Source organism: Rhineura floridana, chromosome 1 (assembly GCF_030035675.1).
Source record: "Rhineura floridana isolate rRhiFlo1 chromosome 1, rRhiFlo1.hap2, whole genome shotgun sequence".
Lineage (NCBI taxonomy): Eukaryota > Metazoa > Chordata > Lepidosauria > Squamata > Rhineuridae > Rhineura > Rhineura floridana.
In genome coordinates, this window is record NC_084480.1 from 121501400 (window position 1) to 121518808 (window position 17409).

The window sequence follows — 17409 nt, forward strand, 5'->3', positions numbered from 1 at the left end:
AGTGATCAGCATCCATATAGCATGCTTTCCACCATCCCTATTCATAATGTTCAGCAGGAGTGCCTGAGTGAATTGGAGCTATTCTATAGTAGCTGTCCTGCACCTGCTGCTGCTGGTGCCTGAAAATGGGGAAATTCAGTATGTAATAATTTTGACTCACACAGCTTAACGTTAGGACTGTAGAGTGCAAAATTCACCACATGGGTTCCAGTGTTCATGCCAACCCTAATTTGCTTTCTGTACACATGCAAACAAAGCTGGCCCTCCCAGTCTACTTTTCAAATGTCACTGATAAAAGGGGGTTGAGTGCGTAGTGAGGAGATGGTGAATACAATTTCATCCACCGTTAGAAGCAGCCACTTTTTGAGAAAGAGGAAGGACTGGAGTTCAGTGGTGGAACATAAGCTTTACGTGCAAAACATCCCAGGTTCAATCCTCAGCATCTCCAGATAGGACTGGGAATGTTCTGTTTGAAAGCTTGGAGACTGACTGCAAGTTAGTGTACACAATGCTGAGCTAGATGGACCCATGGTTTAACTTGGTACAAGGCAGCTTTCCGCGTTCCACTGTCACCTTCTGAGTTTTGAATTTACAATATGGCATGAAACACGATTAACCTGATGGGTCTCATTTTGTCTTCACAGTTCCTCCAGACTTTAGCTACCTGCCTGAGAAAAGCTTCCTTAGGGCAGCTGTTGACTTTGTTATTGAAGGTGGAAAGAAAGGTAAACAGCAAAGTCTAATGCTTGGAATATTTATTCTATAAATGTCTGAGTTGCAGTCCTGGCATATTGTTATGAAAGTATGGCCGAAACTCACTTTTGCCATTGCACAAGACTGCTGCTAAGAATATTTTTAACAACACAGGAAGTACAGTTATAAAAAAGGAACCTCAGCAACCCTGCAAAATATTTGTGCTGTATTCTAGGTGAACAGAACCACATGTTTCTTCAACAACGTCTCGATGGATCTACATATTTGCCAAGATAGCATGAATGCAAGGGTGGAGGAGGGATATTTTTGTGGGAAAATCAGTAGGAGGGATAGTGATTTGGGGAGGGGAGGGGGTTAGTCCCTTCAATGGCTGCCAGTTCTCCCCTGTAAATGTTCATCCCAACAAGGCAGCCATGTTTACTTCGTGTTTCAGGACATGTGTTGAGACAGCAATGTTTTAAAACAACCCAGGGGGGCATTTGCAGGACAGATTCAAAGTGAGGAAAGAATTAAGCATCCTTTCCTTCTCATCTGTTTGCCAAGTGTCTCTACTCCAGATTTGTCTTGAAAAATTAGAGTCTTTGGTCCTACTCAAATTCATGCTGGAATTTGGTAAGATGCCACTACTATAAGCATATAAAACACAAGAAGGTATGTGACCGTTTTCATTGCTGTACTTTTGAGAATGTGTGAGTTCAGTCTCGGCCACACCAGCGTGGAACGCTCTTTACTAGATTTGAGCCTACTGTCATTACCTGTTTTGCTTCATTTTTGGTTAGCTGCTGCAAAAGAGGGAGTGCTGTTTGGATTGCTTATAAAAAACAGGTCAAAGCCTTCATTTAATTAGGTTCTGTGTTCTATTTTACTAGCTGTAAGAACCATCCCTCCAGCATATGATATGGATGTGTTACTAATCCATCAGGCCGTCACAGAACCTTTACATTGCTTTGTTGATATCTTTGTTCATCTTAATGGTTGGGATGGGTCCTAAAGGATGTGAGTGAGAGTTCTACTTTTTATTTGTTTATTTTGCAAAAAGATTTATATCCCTTTCTTTTCTTTGGGTACAAAATTGTTCAGTTTTGAAAAACTCAGTAAAATATAGTTAAAATTCTATGAAAAGGCTTCTAGTGCTGGTATGTGTTCTTTTGATGACTCTAGTCATGACATTCTGGGGCTCTGTTTCAGGCCCTGAAAAAGTTCATCCTCGCTTGGTAAAGGTAGCCATGGCACCTATAGCATTCAATGGAGAAACCTACCAATACCCATCTGTGAACTGGGCATCGATTCTTTCCCCTCTCCTACGTCTAAATTTTGGTAAGTTAAAAAAGAAGTTGAGGATCATGCGTTAACATCTAACATTAAAAAGTTACAGTTTTTTCTTTTAATAAAGTGGACAAGACTATGCCTATGTTACCTTTTGTGGATAAGATCTCTTTGTAAAGCTCCTAAATTCTTTGTATGGCTATGAAGGAGTTAACTCATTGCAAAAGCTTTGAGTCTAGTAAGTCTAGGGGACTGTGAACCACGTGCAAATAAATAAATAAATAAAATTCAATACAATCAATTGCATTTATTTATTTATGGAGGTCCATAGCTTTTATCAGATTCTCAAAACAGGTTAAGAACTAATGCCATAGAGAATCATGGCCAGTGGTGGTTTTCAGTTTAATACAGGAAATTGTGTATTGTTCCAGTCTTTTTCTGTCTCTCTGACTTCAACCTCTGCTCTCCTTGTATCTTCCATTTTAGGAGAAGAGATACAGCAGCTGTGCATTAAACTGGCCGTGACTCAGGCCCAGTCGTCTCAGAATGCTGCAATGCTTTTGGGGATGTGGGTAGCACCACCTCTAGTATACAGTTTAAGTGTACGTGTCATCACACTGGGTCTCTCTCCCTCCCCTTTTAGAACATCTATATTTAATGTACAATTTTAAACAATCTAATACCCCAGACCAGGAGTGGGGGAACTATTTTGGCCAAGCCATGCCCATCTGCCATTCACTTGATGTTATACACAATGTCAGGTGCGGGGAGGTAAAAAAGGAGGTTGGACTGGGCCAAAAGGGGCTTCTGAAGCACCAAAGGTCAGCTGATTATCAACATGTCCCTTGCAAAGAGTCCTGCCTGGCCCTTTGAATTCCTGATGGTCAGCTGATTGGCAGTGCTTCAAAGCACTGTATCACCTGATGTAATTGTGATGTTAGAGGATCCCCACCTGTCACATTTGGCCTGTAGGGGGTAGGAGTGATAAGGATCTGACCTGGTGGCCAGATCCAGTTACCCATATCTGACCCAGACTTTCTAGTTCGGGGGTTCCTCTCCCCTACTTCAAATAATAATATGTTATTGAATGAATTTAATGGAGCATCATCAGTGGAGTCCAATTTCTGTGAATATGACTGTATGTTGGATTTCCCCCAATAGTTGAAGGCATTTCATGCTCAACTCCCCTCCCTTTTATTAACCCTTTTCATGAAAAGAGAAAAGCAAGATTACTATTACTGTAATGTGATATCACCCTAGTTTATATGTGGTATGTGTATACTAAGAATGAGGACGTTTGTTGAGAATATTGAAGTAAAACAATCCATTGTGTTTAATGCATTTTTCCTAGTTTAATGGAACTGTCAGGATTCCCTAATGCCCCATATTTGCTCTTTAGATGCAAACCAAGATATACCTTTTCACTTCCTTACCTGTGTGGATGAAATATGTAGCAGATGACAGATTGCAGGCTTTTACTGAAGTGTTTATGGTACAGCATTTTGAAGCAAAAAATGAGCCACAAAACCTGGAACTTTGCAGGAGTATTTTACAGGGGCTCAGCCAAGCCATGAAGTTGCCTATCCCTTCCCAGTACAGCTGGAGCTGTCTTTCCAGGGCTGTTGAGAGGATATTTGAACTTCTGCCAAATGAAATTCGGGTAAGGAAAGTAAATATTTAAAGTATTAGGACAGTGTTGAAAAAGGACTCCTTTTAGAAGGATAAGAAAAGCTGGGGAACTGGGATGGTTCAAGGAAAAAAAGCCTTGGCCCGAACTCTGAAGCTATATTGCTGGATGGAGATATTTGAAACAGGGCATATATGTAATATGTGTAGCAAAATTGAGTTGTGGTACAATTCTTGGGTTTTTAAAAAATTTAATGTGACTAATTTGAGAATAATTTAAATAACTCTAAGAATGGAATCTGCTTCTCGGATGATTATGGAGTTGAAAAAGACAAATCTAATCTTGTTTCCATTACAGCAAAATGGCAATGTTTCCTTTCCTTTACTGGTTTCCTTTTTAGGATACACACTGAGGTGAGGTCATAGTAGAAACTGAAGGACAGTAAATAAAGAAAAATAAATTTCCTTTGGGACCCCATGTGGCTAGTACAACAGGCAAATGGATTTAGGAATTGTTGGTAATTATGTATTAGTCAATGTGGGTGAGGCCAATTCAGCTTCGTTGGCCAGTTCAGAATGATTTTTGCAGGCCTCTTACGGATCTTCTGGTCTCATTGTACATTGCTAATATACCACTAAAAAGACAGGGGGCAGTTATTCTATGTAATTTAAAGTATTTTGTTGTTGCTTAGGGAATGCCCTTACTAAATGAATATATGTGCTCTCCAAGGTGAATTTAGAAACTTAGAAAAAAGAAGCGTTAGGAGATTTGCATGATTTAGTGATATTGGATTAGCTTGGTCTTAAAACATTCATTTTTCCTCTGTGCAGCAAAGTGAAGTGAAGATGTATATAGATGCGGCAAAATGCCTCTCAGAAATGGCAGATACAGAAATTGACCGAGTTACCCAAGTCTCCAAGGTAACTGGGTTTAGCTATCTAGATCTTTTTCTGGAAATGGAAGATAAAACCTTTCTTTGTCATGTTCTAGACTGCATTGACATTGCAAGATTTGGGGACATACAGCAAATGTGACTTTTGATTGATTAATTTTGCAAAAAAATCTAATGGACCATCTTTGTGACTACACCATGTGAAAGTGTAACTTGAGGGGCACTATGAAATAAAACAATCAAAAGCAAGTCATAAAGAAGATCAACAGAGAACTCTCTGTTGTTCTGTCCACTTCAGGGTAACCATAAGGGAATTCTTCTCTTCACATAATAACTAGCGATGGTTTGCATTAAAGAGTCATTTCCTATTTTTCAACCACTTTGTTTTGCAGAACAATTTGAAAAAGGTCACATTTGTCAAAGTTTATTTAGTTTCACAAGGCAGATTTCCTTTGCTGAGATGGAATGATGTGATTAGTATTGCGGCTGGGTATCAGCAGAAGGAAACCATTGTATGGATGCTGCTGCACAGCTTCTACCATGCACGAATTGTGAGCCATGAAAACACAGGTAAGAACAAATGGCGAAAAAGGTTGTGTGGTCTACAGAATCACTTTTTGCTATCTGTATGAGAAGGGTGAAGTAAATCTCTATCCACATTTACTGGTTATCGTCTGTACACCCCACGTTCTTCTATGAGAGGCCTGTGGAACTTGCACCCTGTTTTTGCAGTCCCAGGCACACAGCAGAACACAAGAGGTTTATCAAGCTGCTGGTGAACTGCATTTGGCTTTGTGGGACACAAGTTGTATGGGTTTGTCCTCTGTGAGAGTGTAAATCCTATGGACTGTATTCAGTGTAGTGCTAAGGCAAATGTTCCATCAGCACAAGGGTTTCCGCTTTGTGGAAATAACTTGGGCAGGTAACATGGGGACACATCTGCTGGCCTGACCTTCAATGTCAGAGTCGCGTCTGATATACCCCTGATTTCCCCATGTTGAGCATGGCAGTCTGAAGGGGCTTTCTAAGCCCATTCAGCTGAACACACTTCAATTCTTCCCTGTGATATAGAATCCTGATAATGCAGAGTTTTCAGTCATGGGAAGAATCCTAAGTGAGTTCAGATTAATTCACTTACTGTCCCCTGTCAGACCTTCCTACTGAGTGTAAGTAGGTCAGAGGTGAAGAAGGCTGGGATGGAAATGTCAGAGCTGGGGCTTGTGTTTGCAGCTCTGTGCCTTCCCTGTGCTTTGTTTCCACAGGGTTTGAATTAACACCTGAATAAGGATATAGTCACAAGCCAGGAAGCCAGGGGTCACCAGGCATTTTCGTCCAGTGGGCACATCTGGAATTTTGACTGTGGGTGCCAGTCTCAAAATGGCTGCCAATGGCATAACACAAAATGGCTGCCACATCTAAAAGAACAGAAAATGAGAGTTTCACAAAAAGATGTGGACATCCTGTCCCGTGCCCCCCATTCAGCCCCCTTATTAGGGGAAAAAAGACACCTACATCAGCCACTGCTGTGCTCGGCCACGGAGAGAAGCTCTTTGCACTTTTCTTCTGTTCAGAAAGTAGGAAGGATGTGTGTCCAGTTCTGGCATCTAATGAAAGATGGGCATGTCTGAAGGGGCATGTTAGATGTTGAAGAGGATGAGCCAGTGCGCAGGAACAGCAGTCTCTCATGGATTTTTAAGGGCATATATACAGAGACTTTTTGTGGACACCATAGGAGGTACTGGCGGGCACATGTTGGTGATCCCTGCAATAAGGCTAGCACCCAAGATAGGCAAGTAGGGGAGTGCCTTCTCCCACACTAGATGGAAGATGTGTAACATTTAAAATGTGAAGAATGCAATTTGTCAAGGGTGATAATGCACGTAATCTAAAGTGTGGGGAAGATTTGCCTGTTATCATTAAAGCACTTGAAAATACATGTGCATTTTTGCCCCTATAGGAGTCTTAAAGAGAATGGAGTGGCTGTTGGAACTGATGGGATACATTAAAACCATTTCCTTAAAGGCAACACCGATACAAAATGTGGCTCCCAAGGAGGTACATGCCAAGAATATAATTTGTGGTTTTCAGAACACTAGGAAAATGACTTTGTTTATGATTTATGCCCCTTCCTGTGGAACATGTGGAGATTTTTTTCCCTTGTAAAAGTCATCTTATTACTTGCATAAAGTAAATGCCAGATTGCTGACAAAATATATCAAAATGGTAGTTCAGAACACATGTTTAAAATTTGGAAATTGACCATCTGGCCTGCCTGAATATAAGAACAGTGATGGAATCTCAAAAGAAAATATCACTGTAGATACACATTGACTGCAGTTTTAAAAAAGTTATTTGAGCACTTGTGAAGCCATCTGTATAATTTGCTGGTTCTAAATAATTCAGATGGATTGAACTGCTTACTCTCTACAACTGCTTACTTGCTACAAGTAATTAAGGCTGCAGTCCTATGCATACTTACCTGAGATGAAGGTTTGTTGAATACTTAGCATCTAGTAAGCATTCAGAGGCTTGCCCAGCAAATCTGGTGCTCCATGAACTATTTGCTTTGCCAACAGGATACCAAAGAATGGCCTAGCCATTGTCATAATGGTAATATAGCAGTTTTAAAACTCTGACCTAACCATATTACTGAGAATACATTAGAATTCAATGCCACTTCCATAATAGGATTGTGTCCAATTATGTCCTACTCAGAGTAGACCCATTGAGATAATTGATTTAAGTGAGTTTTTACTTGTTTGACTCCATTGATTTCAGTGGGTTCACTCTGAGGAGTAGGGCTTGGTTGGATACAACCCAGAGGGCATCCAATGTTAGTCAGGCTCAGAGTAGACCCACTGAAATTAAAGGGCATGACTTATGTTTATTAATATCGATGAGTCTACTCTGAGTAGAATTTAGTTGGAAACAACCCATACTGTCTAGAATTTTTACATAGTGATTTTCAGAGTTCAGCATTTCACATATCTCAGAAATTCTTACTAAAAGCCTATAAATCAGCCCCTTCTGTTGCAGATGAGAGAGACTGGTTCGCCTAAGGCCATCTGCTCAGTTGGTAGCAGAATTATCTTTATTTACTTGATTCATTTAGAAAATTTCTATGGTGTAAATCAGCTGAAACTCTTAGAGCAGAGCACATTAAAATGATATTGAAATTATATGCAGTGTTAACCATCTCCAAACCCTTAAGTTGCTGTGCTACAGTAAGTCTTAGTTAGGGATTCAGCCTTTGTGTACAAAAGGGCTTAACAATATTCATCTTCTTGATCCTCCCAACAAATCTGCAAAGTGGGCCTCTCCAGTGCCCGTTATATAGGTGGATAACTAAAGGTGAGCTGACCAAGGCTGCTCAGAAAGTTCATGGCTGAGTTGAGGTTTGAACCATGGGCAGATTTTAAGTCTGTAATTTCTTGGATGGTGTTGGCTGTTGTTGGGTTATCATGATAGCAGAGGTGCCAATCATGTTCTTCCAAGATACCTTATATTAGGTGCTTAAAAGGAAACTGGATGAATCAAATTATTGCACAGCACAGCAGTATACGCTACAAAACACTATTGTTTTAGTTTTATTTGAATAAGTAAAAAATAAATATCTGTATTCTCTTCCTGCCTCACAAATCTTCAATTGGTCATATAATGAGCAGCTTTGCATGCATAACTAAGTCAAAAATGTGCACGAGTTCCATGTGGGTGCACATAGTTGTTTTGCCAGCACTTTGTTCCTCCTTTGGCACAATGGCTGACCATGTGAAGATCCTGTACTTAATCATAGCTTCCCATTATGTACAAACGTGAAAAATATGTCTAATGGCTTCAGAACAAGCCAGGTTTTGAAGTTATTTTTTGTACTGGTTAGAGTGCTAGGCCAGGGTTCAAATTCCCACCTGGCCATGAAGCTCACTGGAAGACATTGAGCCAGTCACAGTCTTAACCTACCTCATAGGGTAGTTGTAAGGATAAAATGGGGAGGGGGAAACCCTGTATGCCACCTTGAGCTTCTTGGGGGAAAGTTGGGAAATAAAAATGATAATAAAATAAAATAAAAATATATTGGTTTGTTCTGAAGCCATTTACCATAGTTTCAGGGTTCACACAAGCTATTGTTAAGTCCTGAATTCTTGCTTGTTCCTCCTCTCATGTAAAGAGAGAAGTGAAGCAGCTGCAAAGGGGCTGCTGACTGATACAAGCCATTCATGCATGTCCTGGTTTAATAAGGTAGGGTTTTTGGCTAAGTGTTGCACAGTCTCATTCAAACTGTTGCTATTAAGACCATTAAATTTGCCTGTCTCTTTCTTCTTTTCTTTTGAGCTTCTGAACTGAGTAATTTACAAATTGCTGTGTTGGCTTTATAGTCCTTTCCACACGTAGTCGAACCCATTAGCAAAATGTTCATCTGTTTCCTGTTCAGGCTATCGACTTCCTGTTATGGATCTTCGCTGCCTCTGTGGTTGCCTGGGCTGACCATGCTGCACCGCTGCTGCTTGGCCTCAGTGCCAACTGGTGTCTCTGGGAAGGTGAAGCAAAATCAGTATTGTCTGCAAATTATTTGGGCAAGCGTGCAGTAGATAGTCTGGCTATCCAAGAGACCCTCACTCTTTTTCCAGGTAGTTTGCAAATTCTCTTGGCTAAAGAGCCTTGGAAAGACCAAACACAAAAGGTATGTAATTCGTTTTCTAATTAGGGATTCCATAGCACATTGAGGATTTTCTATATTCTATGGACTCATATTGAGCCTTAAGTATTTATTATTGATTGATTGATTGATTGCCAATGTTGTAATGAGTTCTTTACAGAACATAGGCTCTGTATGTGTGTATGTATTGTTTTTCTTTAGCTGTTTTGATAATTTATACCCTGCCTGTTATCCAAAGCTCTTAAGGAGACATTTGCATAAAATCAGCATGCAAATTATTTCCTGGAACAAAACACACAGTAGAACCAGACATTATTAAAAGCAACTCATAAATGCAAAAAAGAATTCAGTCAGATACAGCTGAAATGGGGTAGTGAAGATGTTTAAGTGCTATCTACGAAAACATTAAGCTTAGGAGAATTTTTAGAAAGTTTTACATTTCTCTAAAAATCTGCAGGGAAGGGAATACATAAGTAGATCTCCTCTTGCAAAGAAATCAAAAGGGCCAGGGCAATCATTGTAAATATTTTCAACTAGGCCCACTACCAGTCTAATCTTCCAAAGTGAGAGAATCTTTGTCAGGGGTGACCTTCCAGTCTTGCGGCTGCCCTCGTGTGCAATAGAGATGGTGTTATTTCTTCGTTTAATGGACAAGACAAGGAAAAGCAATGGAACTTTAAAAGATAGCAGAAGTGTGGTGTGTGAGGAGGGGTAGCTAACAATCTCCTTCCTATAGATATATATAATATATACTACACTCAACAAAACTCTGAATTTGTTTGAGAATCAGATATGGCTTATCTTACTTTACATGGCAAATGACTTGTTTAGTGCTACAGGCTGCAGTTGAGTGTGTACGTGCATATGTGTACATTCAAACACTGCTCAGGCCAAAATTGGAACATTGTTTCATTACATTATAACATATAGGTCTGACTTATACTCCATTCATATTTTCTGTGTCCATGCTTTTTGGACTGATACGGAATAAAAAAGTACCCATATGGATCAAATCATGTAGTAGAAATGTATGCAGCAGTTGAAGGCTTGCATGACTTTGTGCATCTGATTCTGTTTTTGAGATGAATGAATGAATCATTTTATTATGGTCACAGACCACATATTAAAAAACATACAGTATAAAAGATTAAAATACTTAAGAGACAAAACCACCAGAATTCCTAAGGCCAATAGATAATTCTTTAAGGAGCGGGCTGGCAACATTTCCTAATTTGCATTGTAATGAGAAAAAACATTGCAACATTAGTGTTGACATAAGATGACACATCACTTAAACAGATGATTCTTACTTCTGCATGGTGCTCTGGCCACACCAAGGCCCTGTGCAGGCATAACACATCAGCCATGATTAAGAGTCAGTGAGCTGATTTATACTAAGTCATACTATCGCTTAGTGCAAATGTGTGAGTTTCTGGAAGTAAGGAAGGACCAATATCTCAATTCTGTTTTAACTCAGTTATTCATTTTTCCTATCTTGACTTAAGATTTGGGAAAATGAGGAATCAGAATTTCATGTTTCTCCACATTTCCTCATCAGTTTGTATTTTTTTTAAAAAGTCCGCATGAAAATTATCAGCAATTACTGTGCATACATTTTGTATGCAATTTTGCCCAATATGCACATTTTTGCACAATAATTTCCCCTAATATTATGCATTTTATACTATTTCCACCAAAATATGCACTTATATATACCCATTACCCTTGTATATGCATTTTTATATGTGGCTGGAGAACTGCATTGCAAAATTCAGAAAAGTGCAAATTTCAAAGGATGGCTCTGTTTCAGTTTGTGTATTGCTTTGGGAAGTGTGAATTAGGTAAGTTTGGCTTCAGATGCAAACTGAATCAAACTTCTCCTTCATTCATAGAGGAGATTCTATCCATTATGCTCTTTCCCATGCATTTGCACTAAGTCATGGTTTGGCTTACTGTTGCATGCGAACAAGCTCAGTGTCTGAATATCTTAAACCAGCCTTTCCCAACCTTTGGGTCCCCAGATGTTGTTGGACTACAACTCCCATCAGCCCCAGCCAGCATAGCCAATGGTCAGAAAGATGGGAATTGTAGTTCTGGGGACCCGAAGGTTGGGAAAGGCCTCCTTAAACCATGGTTAAGGATTGGCTGCAAACCGCGACTTGGTTTTGAAATAGGTTACAAACCATGGTTAAATGTTACACCAGTATCTGAACAAGTTATACTAAAGCCCATTTCTCTTTCCTTGCAACATGACAAGATCTCATTGGTGTTTCTGTGTATGCTCTCTGGGGGTTGTATAGTTCAGCAAGTTGAACCATGCCTTCATTGTACATTTGCAGTCTTGACCAGAATTAGGGCAAGAAACTATCTGTAATCCTATTGCAGTAGGGCCCCACTCATATGGCAGGTTACATTCCAGGCCCCTGCCGAAAAGCAAAAACCACTGGAAAATGGGGCCCTACTGTATTCCAGCCGCCGTGCTCCAGCTGACAGCGATCAGCTGTAGCACTCAGAGCTCCAGCCGCCGCTCTCCAGCTAACAGCTGATCAGCTGGAGTGTGCGGGAAGCTGGAGCGCGGAAAGCTGGAGCATGGCAGCTGGAGCTCCCCGTGCCACAGCTGATCACCCTGCTGGTGCTGCCGTATTAGTGGAACGCTGAAAAGCAGGGCCTTACTGTACTGACCTTGCCCCATACTGTGACCTTCATCTTCTGCAGTTTAAAAGTTTAAAAATGCCTGACCAATTTTTAATTAATTTAAGAAATTTTGCATTGTAGTTAATGATAAGCCCAGGCATGCTCAGTAAGAACCAACTGTCAGTGTTCTAAAGCCAGACTCACAGCTGCTTGGCTTGATAATCGGGGCCACATCCACACCAGATCTTTATTTGACTTTAGACAGTCATGACTTCCCTGGGAAGTGTAGTTTGTGAAGGGTACTGAGAGGAGACTCCTATTCCCCTGACAGAGCTCCAGTGGTTTAACAGTCAGAGTGGTTTAATAGTCAGCCGCTCTGATTGAAGCTCTGTGAGGGAAACATGGTGTCTCCTAGCAACTCTCGGCACCCTTCACTAACTACCCTTCCCCGGATTCTTTGGGAGAACCCATGACTGTCTAAAGTGAAATAAAGGTCTAGTGTGGATATAGCCAGTGACAGCTTTGGTTTAAATTTGGGTGGGAGACTACATGTGCCTGCAGATTGCAGGTTGCCACCACTCACCATATACTCAGAGGCACATGTTACCAAATTCTTCCAAGCTATGCAGGAAGTGGATTGGACTGTGAAAGACCAACCCAAATTGTGTTTGCATTTTGACAAATTTGTAGGGCAGTCCAATATCTCAGAGAGGAGGTCAGGTCTCCTGCTCCCCTGGTGCATTCACTATAGCTGCCCAATTTCCCTGCTTTTTAAAGTTTGATAGAAATATCTGTTGGCCATAGGTACGTTCTTAAACTACAAGGGGTTTTTTTGCCTATTAGTGAATTACATTTATTCACTTGTATTATTATATAGCTTGGGCTTCAGATTTTAATAGATCAAAACTAAACATTGATATTTGGGTTTTTCCACCCAAGAACTTTCTCACCAATAGTGATTTAAGATATCTTGATCAGGAAATTATCCTAACATTTTAACTTTCAATTTATTCCTAGTTCATTGACTGGCTATTAAGCATAATGGAGAACTCACATGAAGCACTATCCCAATCTTCTAGAAATCTTTTGAAAGGTATTGTTGAGTTTGAATACTTATACAGTTTGAATACCTATATAGTTCAGTTTGGGAAAATATCAACATTATATTGATATGCAGGCTCCTATATTAAAATAAGATTTTGCATTTTCAGCAGTATAAAAATTATGATGTTTTATTTCTCATTTTGAAATATTTTTTCCATTTAAAAATAGATTTTTTAAAACTTACTTTGATTATTAAAAGACCTAAAATTTTAAGCAAGCGTATGCTACAATACTCATGCTCTTGATGATTAGGAGGATGTATTAATGTCTATAGAATTCATTTCAGTGCAAGTAGTTGGAACCTCTAAGATATTCTCAAATAGCATGAATTTTGCTAAAGTTGACTAAACACTTGCAAAATATGAAGATTTTATAACTTGTTATTTGATAAACCCAGAGTGAATACTCTGCCTACACCAGAGTTGGCAGCTATTCTGGATTAAGCATAAACTATGTAGAACGAACCCAGTATTCTCATTGGAACCTGATCCATAACCTCTGCAGCAGAAATTCAAATGCCCATTTGGAAAACTAAAGCTGTGTACCTCTCTCTCTCTCTTAAAAAGAAGCTACAACCCCCTTTTTGTTAGAAGCAGATTAAATATAGAGGTATAGTAGCCTCTTCTGAGTCAATAAAGCTTGTCAAATTACAGTAAAAAAAAATCAGGTTTTTTGTGTGCAGAGCTCCTTTAACATTTTTGTTTTTAAAGTAATAGTCCATAACTTGTTTATTTTTTGGCAGAATTGGATGAATTTAAAGGCATTCTAGCCCCATCTGAGGGGAATGAATCCTGCCAAATTTCAGAAGGATAGCTATCGTGGGATTTTTTTTCTGCAAGGACAGTCTTTAGAGCTTTAGGGTGATTGAAAAAGGATTCACTTAATCCCCCCTTTGTTTTGTGGCCAATTTGTATGAAAATAACATACATGAGAGAGATACCCCTAGGTAAGAGACCTTCCAAATTGCAAATAGGGTTTTTGTTTTTGGTGCCTTTAAAGGTTGTTGTTGATAATGGGGGACAAGGGTTTGATGGTGGTGGGAGAATTAAAAGGGGCTTGCTTTCCTCACTGTGGTTGGTGGGCAATGGTTTCAGTGTGCAAATGGAACATCAAAGAGGGAAAGTAACCTGAAAAAAAGGATGGGTGCAGAGACAAGGGGATTAAGACGAACAACAACAGCAGCTTCAGGTTTGTATCCTGCTCAGTGGGCACCAAATGTTACAGAATCTTAAGTGCAAAGCTGATTTGGCAGGAGTAGAAGTGTGGGCATGTGACACACAGGCAGAAGAATGTCAATGTCCAGCATTTTCCCAGTAAACACCACTAGCAGCACTCCAAATGGCACAGAACATACAAGATGATAACATAATTTCAACTTCCCTTTTCCAAAGCAATGTGATTGGAGAGCCATCCAAAATCATTCTCTCTGATTGGGAGTGAGACCTGTCAGTCACAAAAGAGCTACCCCTTCCTCCTGTCCTCACAAGGACATTTTTCTTATAAGGCAAGCTTAGAAACAAATGTTTCCGTTTTTGTGGACAAACTGTATAGGGTTTTTTTTTAAAAAAAGTCTGAATTGCACCAGAGGTCCCTCTTTGCTTGGGGAGGTTTTAAGAGATTCAGTTCAGATGATCCCTAAATCTGTCCAAAGTGGTCCTGTTCGGGATTCAGGACATAGCTGTCACACTTCATATCATTTAAACAGCAATTCACATCCTAGTAAGCAATTTTCTACCACATACACAGTGTTGATTCATCTGTCAGCTTAGGTTAGAAAGGTTCCTGATTTAAAAACTTGTATCAGCTATGCTTTCAGTTGTAAAGAGAAAATGCTACATATTGGATATAACCCATTCCTTTGTGACTTCAGATCTGAGACCCACAACAGCCTTTTTGGTGTATGTAGAACCCTAGTTTTGGTACTGGCAAATGGAATGTATATAGTTCTCCTCCTCCACATTCAACCTTACTTCTTCCATATGTTGATGCATGATGCTCTAGGGAATCTGAATGAAATAGTGTGAGAGAATGTTTTTTACATCAGTGTATATTTTAAAATGTAATTATAGAGGAGGTGTTTGCAATGTTGACTGGCATAGTGAATGCTCCTCTTGTTTTCTCAGCTTCCCTGTTGGCTCTAAGGTCTATCCCAGAGTTCAAGAAGAAAGCAATTTGGACAAAGGCTTATGGCTGGTAGCCGCAGCATTGCATCTCCACTTACACAGCTGGTGTCAAGACGTATGAGGCCAAAGAGGAGTGTTTGTGGTTACACTAAGGAGTGTTATGTGGTTTCCATTCTGGAGAGATTGTTTCTGGAGAGAAAGTATAAACAGTATAACAAAGCTTCAAGATATGTCTATTCCAGAGAGGATATTTCCATTCCAGAGAGAAGGGTTAGACCAGCTTTTCCCAACCAGTGTGCCTCCAGATGTTGTTGGACCACAACTCCCATCTTTCCTGACCATTGGCAATGCTGGCTGAGGCTGATGGGACTTGTGGTCCAACAACATCTGGAGGCACACTGGTTGGGAAAGGCTGGGTTAGACAGTGCAACAAGGCTTCATGATGCATTAGATGAAATTGTTTATAATCTTGTGACAAAATTAAAAAAATACTACCTGGAAATCTTGTCTGTTGGCTTTATATGTCAGAAGATACACTACAACAGCAGTTCTCAAACTTGGTCTGTGGGCCACCAGTGGTCCCTGAACTTCATTCAGGTGGTCTGAAGCATGTCTGCATTAAATATTCATATCAATTTTTAATTGCATGTTATTGCTTCTTTATTCTATGGAATGCAAATTGTAATACAATATAATACAATAAAAGAAGTAATAAAAATACAATAAAAATCATACAGCATCTAGCACAGTACATTACAACTGCTACAATAAGCAGAAAAATAATTATATGGTCCACCAACACCATCAACAATTTTTAAATGCTCCGGGGGGAAAGGTTGCGCTACAGGATATTTAATAAATGCAAAATTTTTAGCCTGGATCTAAAGAAGATAACTAGTTCTGTATACCAACTTACTTGAGGCTTTAGATGTAGTCTTCAAATAGCAGACCCCCATCAGCTGTGACACGTTTTGAAAATGAAGCACATTGGGGTTCTGCTGTTCAAAGGAAACAAGGCAAGCCTTTGAGTTTTCTTCAAGTAGCTCTTTGGATCCTGGATAATACCTGAATATATACAGATTTGCAGCATGTGAGTGCCATCAAAAAGCATTCTAATGAGGTTCTTAGGTATGTTTTAATCAGCAGACCTTAGATTAGCATTTGGAGCCTGTTACTGGGACTGTTCATCATGAAAAAGTTACACGATCAAGAGCTGGACAAGGAGTTGACATTTCATAGTTTACATAGGTTATCTCATACATGAATTTTTAATGTATTTGGAGCTTTAAACCCTTGATCCTATGTCTCTTCACCACAATTCTGTGAAAAATATAAATGTGTTGCAGACTTTTTTTTTAATCAAGTTTACTTTAGATACTATTTTGGGTTCTGCCTGAAATCTTGATATGCTTTGAGGATTGTTCTTAAAAACACACCAAAGACCCAGCTCCAAAACATTAAATACATGAGTTCCAGATGTATTTCGAAACTATTGGTGTTGATCTTAAACCTACTATAAACTCTTCCCTTAAAACTCTGATTCCTCAATAGCTTCCCCTGCCTTCTTGGCACCTTTTTGTGGAGAAATCATTTCATTTATAATAGAGCAGAGTTCTGTGCCTGGGCCATTCAGTCTTTACTGCTTTGATGGGGGGGGTTCTGCCACTTAGCATTCTTTCAGCTCCAGGCTTTGGATGTAATTGGAAGCCTCACTGAATGCGATCTCCCCCTTTCTGACCAGTTCTTTTCCCTTTCTTCCCATACTAAATATTTTCCCTTAATTCTTTGCATATTCTTCACTGTATGTACTGCTTGTGTATGCATGTACAGTTGTGTACATGCTGCCTGTGTTCCATTTTTCTGGTCGGGTCTTTAACCAAGTCACACACAGACTGGGGATGCAGATTTTACCTGCAGAGCAGTCTGTCTGTCTCTCTCTCTCTCTCTCTCTCTGTTTATGAGCACAAATTTGTTTACATTAAAGGCTTTATGTGTGGTGGGGGAGGACATGCAAACCTCATCACAAATACTACCTACTTTCTGATCTGTATGACAACCTCCTCTGTACTTCCTGTGTTTCTGTCTTCTTCAGTATCCCTCCAAATTGTGTAGGGAATCTTGCTGCACAATGCTATGTGTGCAAGCAGAAAGGAGAAAGATGCTATTTGGGAGGTTTTATGGGTGACTGGAAACATAGCTAAAGGGATTTGCTTTAGAGATGAGTTTCACTGTTAATAAATTGAAAGGAATTAATCATCACATACTTGTCTCTAATATGCCTAAAGAGCCATCTGAGCAGTGTTTTCATGCCCCTGGAAAGTGTTTTCATGCCCCTGGAATGAGAGTCCAGTCCATCATGAAACCCTTTCCTGGGTGAAAGTAGGGGGGGTGAGAT

At 39.8% G+C, this 17409-nt stretch overlaps 1 protein-coding gene across 6 annotated transcripts in view; it reads left to right on the forward strand.

Annotated features, from left to right (window-relative positions):
- Nucleotides 1-15656, forward strand: part of FOCAD (focadhesin) — a 211582-nt gene extending 195926 nt beyond the window's left edge. For all 6 annotated transcript variants that reach the window (XM_061630872.1, XM_061630878.1, XM_061630855.1 and 3 more), the window contains 10 exons: nucleotides 645-725; nucleotides 1903-2031; nucleotides 2467-2582; nucleotides 3380-3640; nucleotides 4438-4527; nucleotides 4892-5069; nucleotides 6457-6554; nucleotides 8929-9177; nucleotides 12805-12880; nucleotides 15015-15656. In XM_061630872.1, the coding sequence (XP_061486856.1) occupies nucleotides 645-725; nucleotides 1903-2031; nucleotides 2467-2582; nucleotides 3380-3640; nucleotides 4438-4527; nucleotides 4892-5069; nucleotides 6457-6554; nucleotides 8929-9177; nucleotides 12805-12880; nucleotides 15015-15088 (1352 nt within the window). In that variant the 3' untranslated portion in view covers nucleotides 15089-15656. The remainder of the gene's footprint in view (nucleotides 1-644; nucleotides 726-1902; nucleotides 2032-2466; nucleotides 2583-3379; nucleotides 3641-4437; nucleotides 4528-4891; nucleotides 5070-6456; nucleotides 6555-8928; nucleotides 9178-12804; nucleotides 12881-15014) is intronic.
- The last annotated feature ends 1753 nt before the right edge of the window (nucleotides 15657-17409 follow it).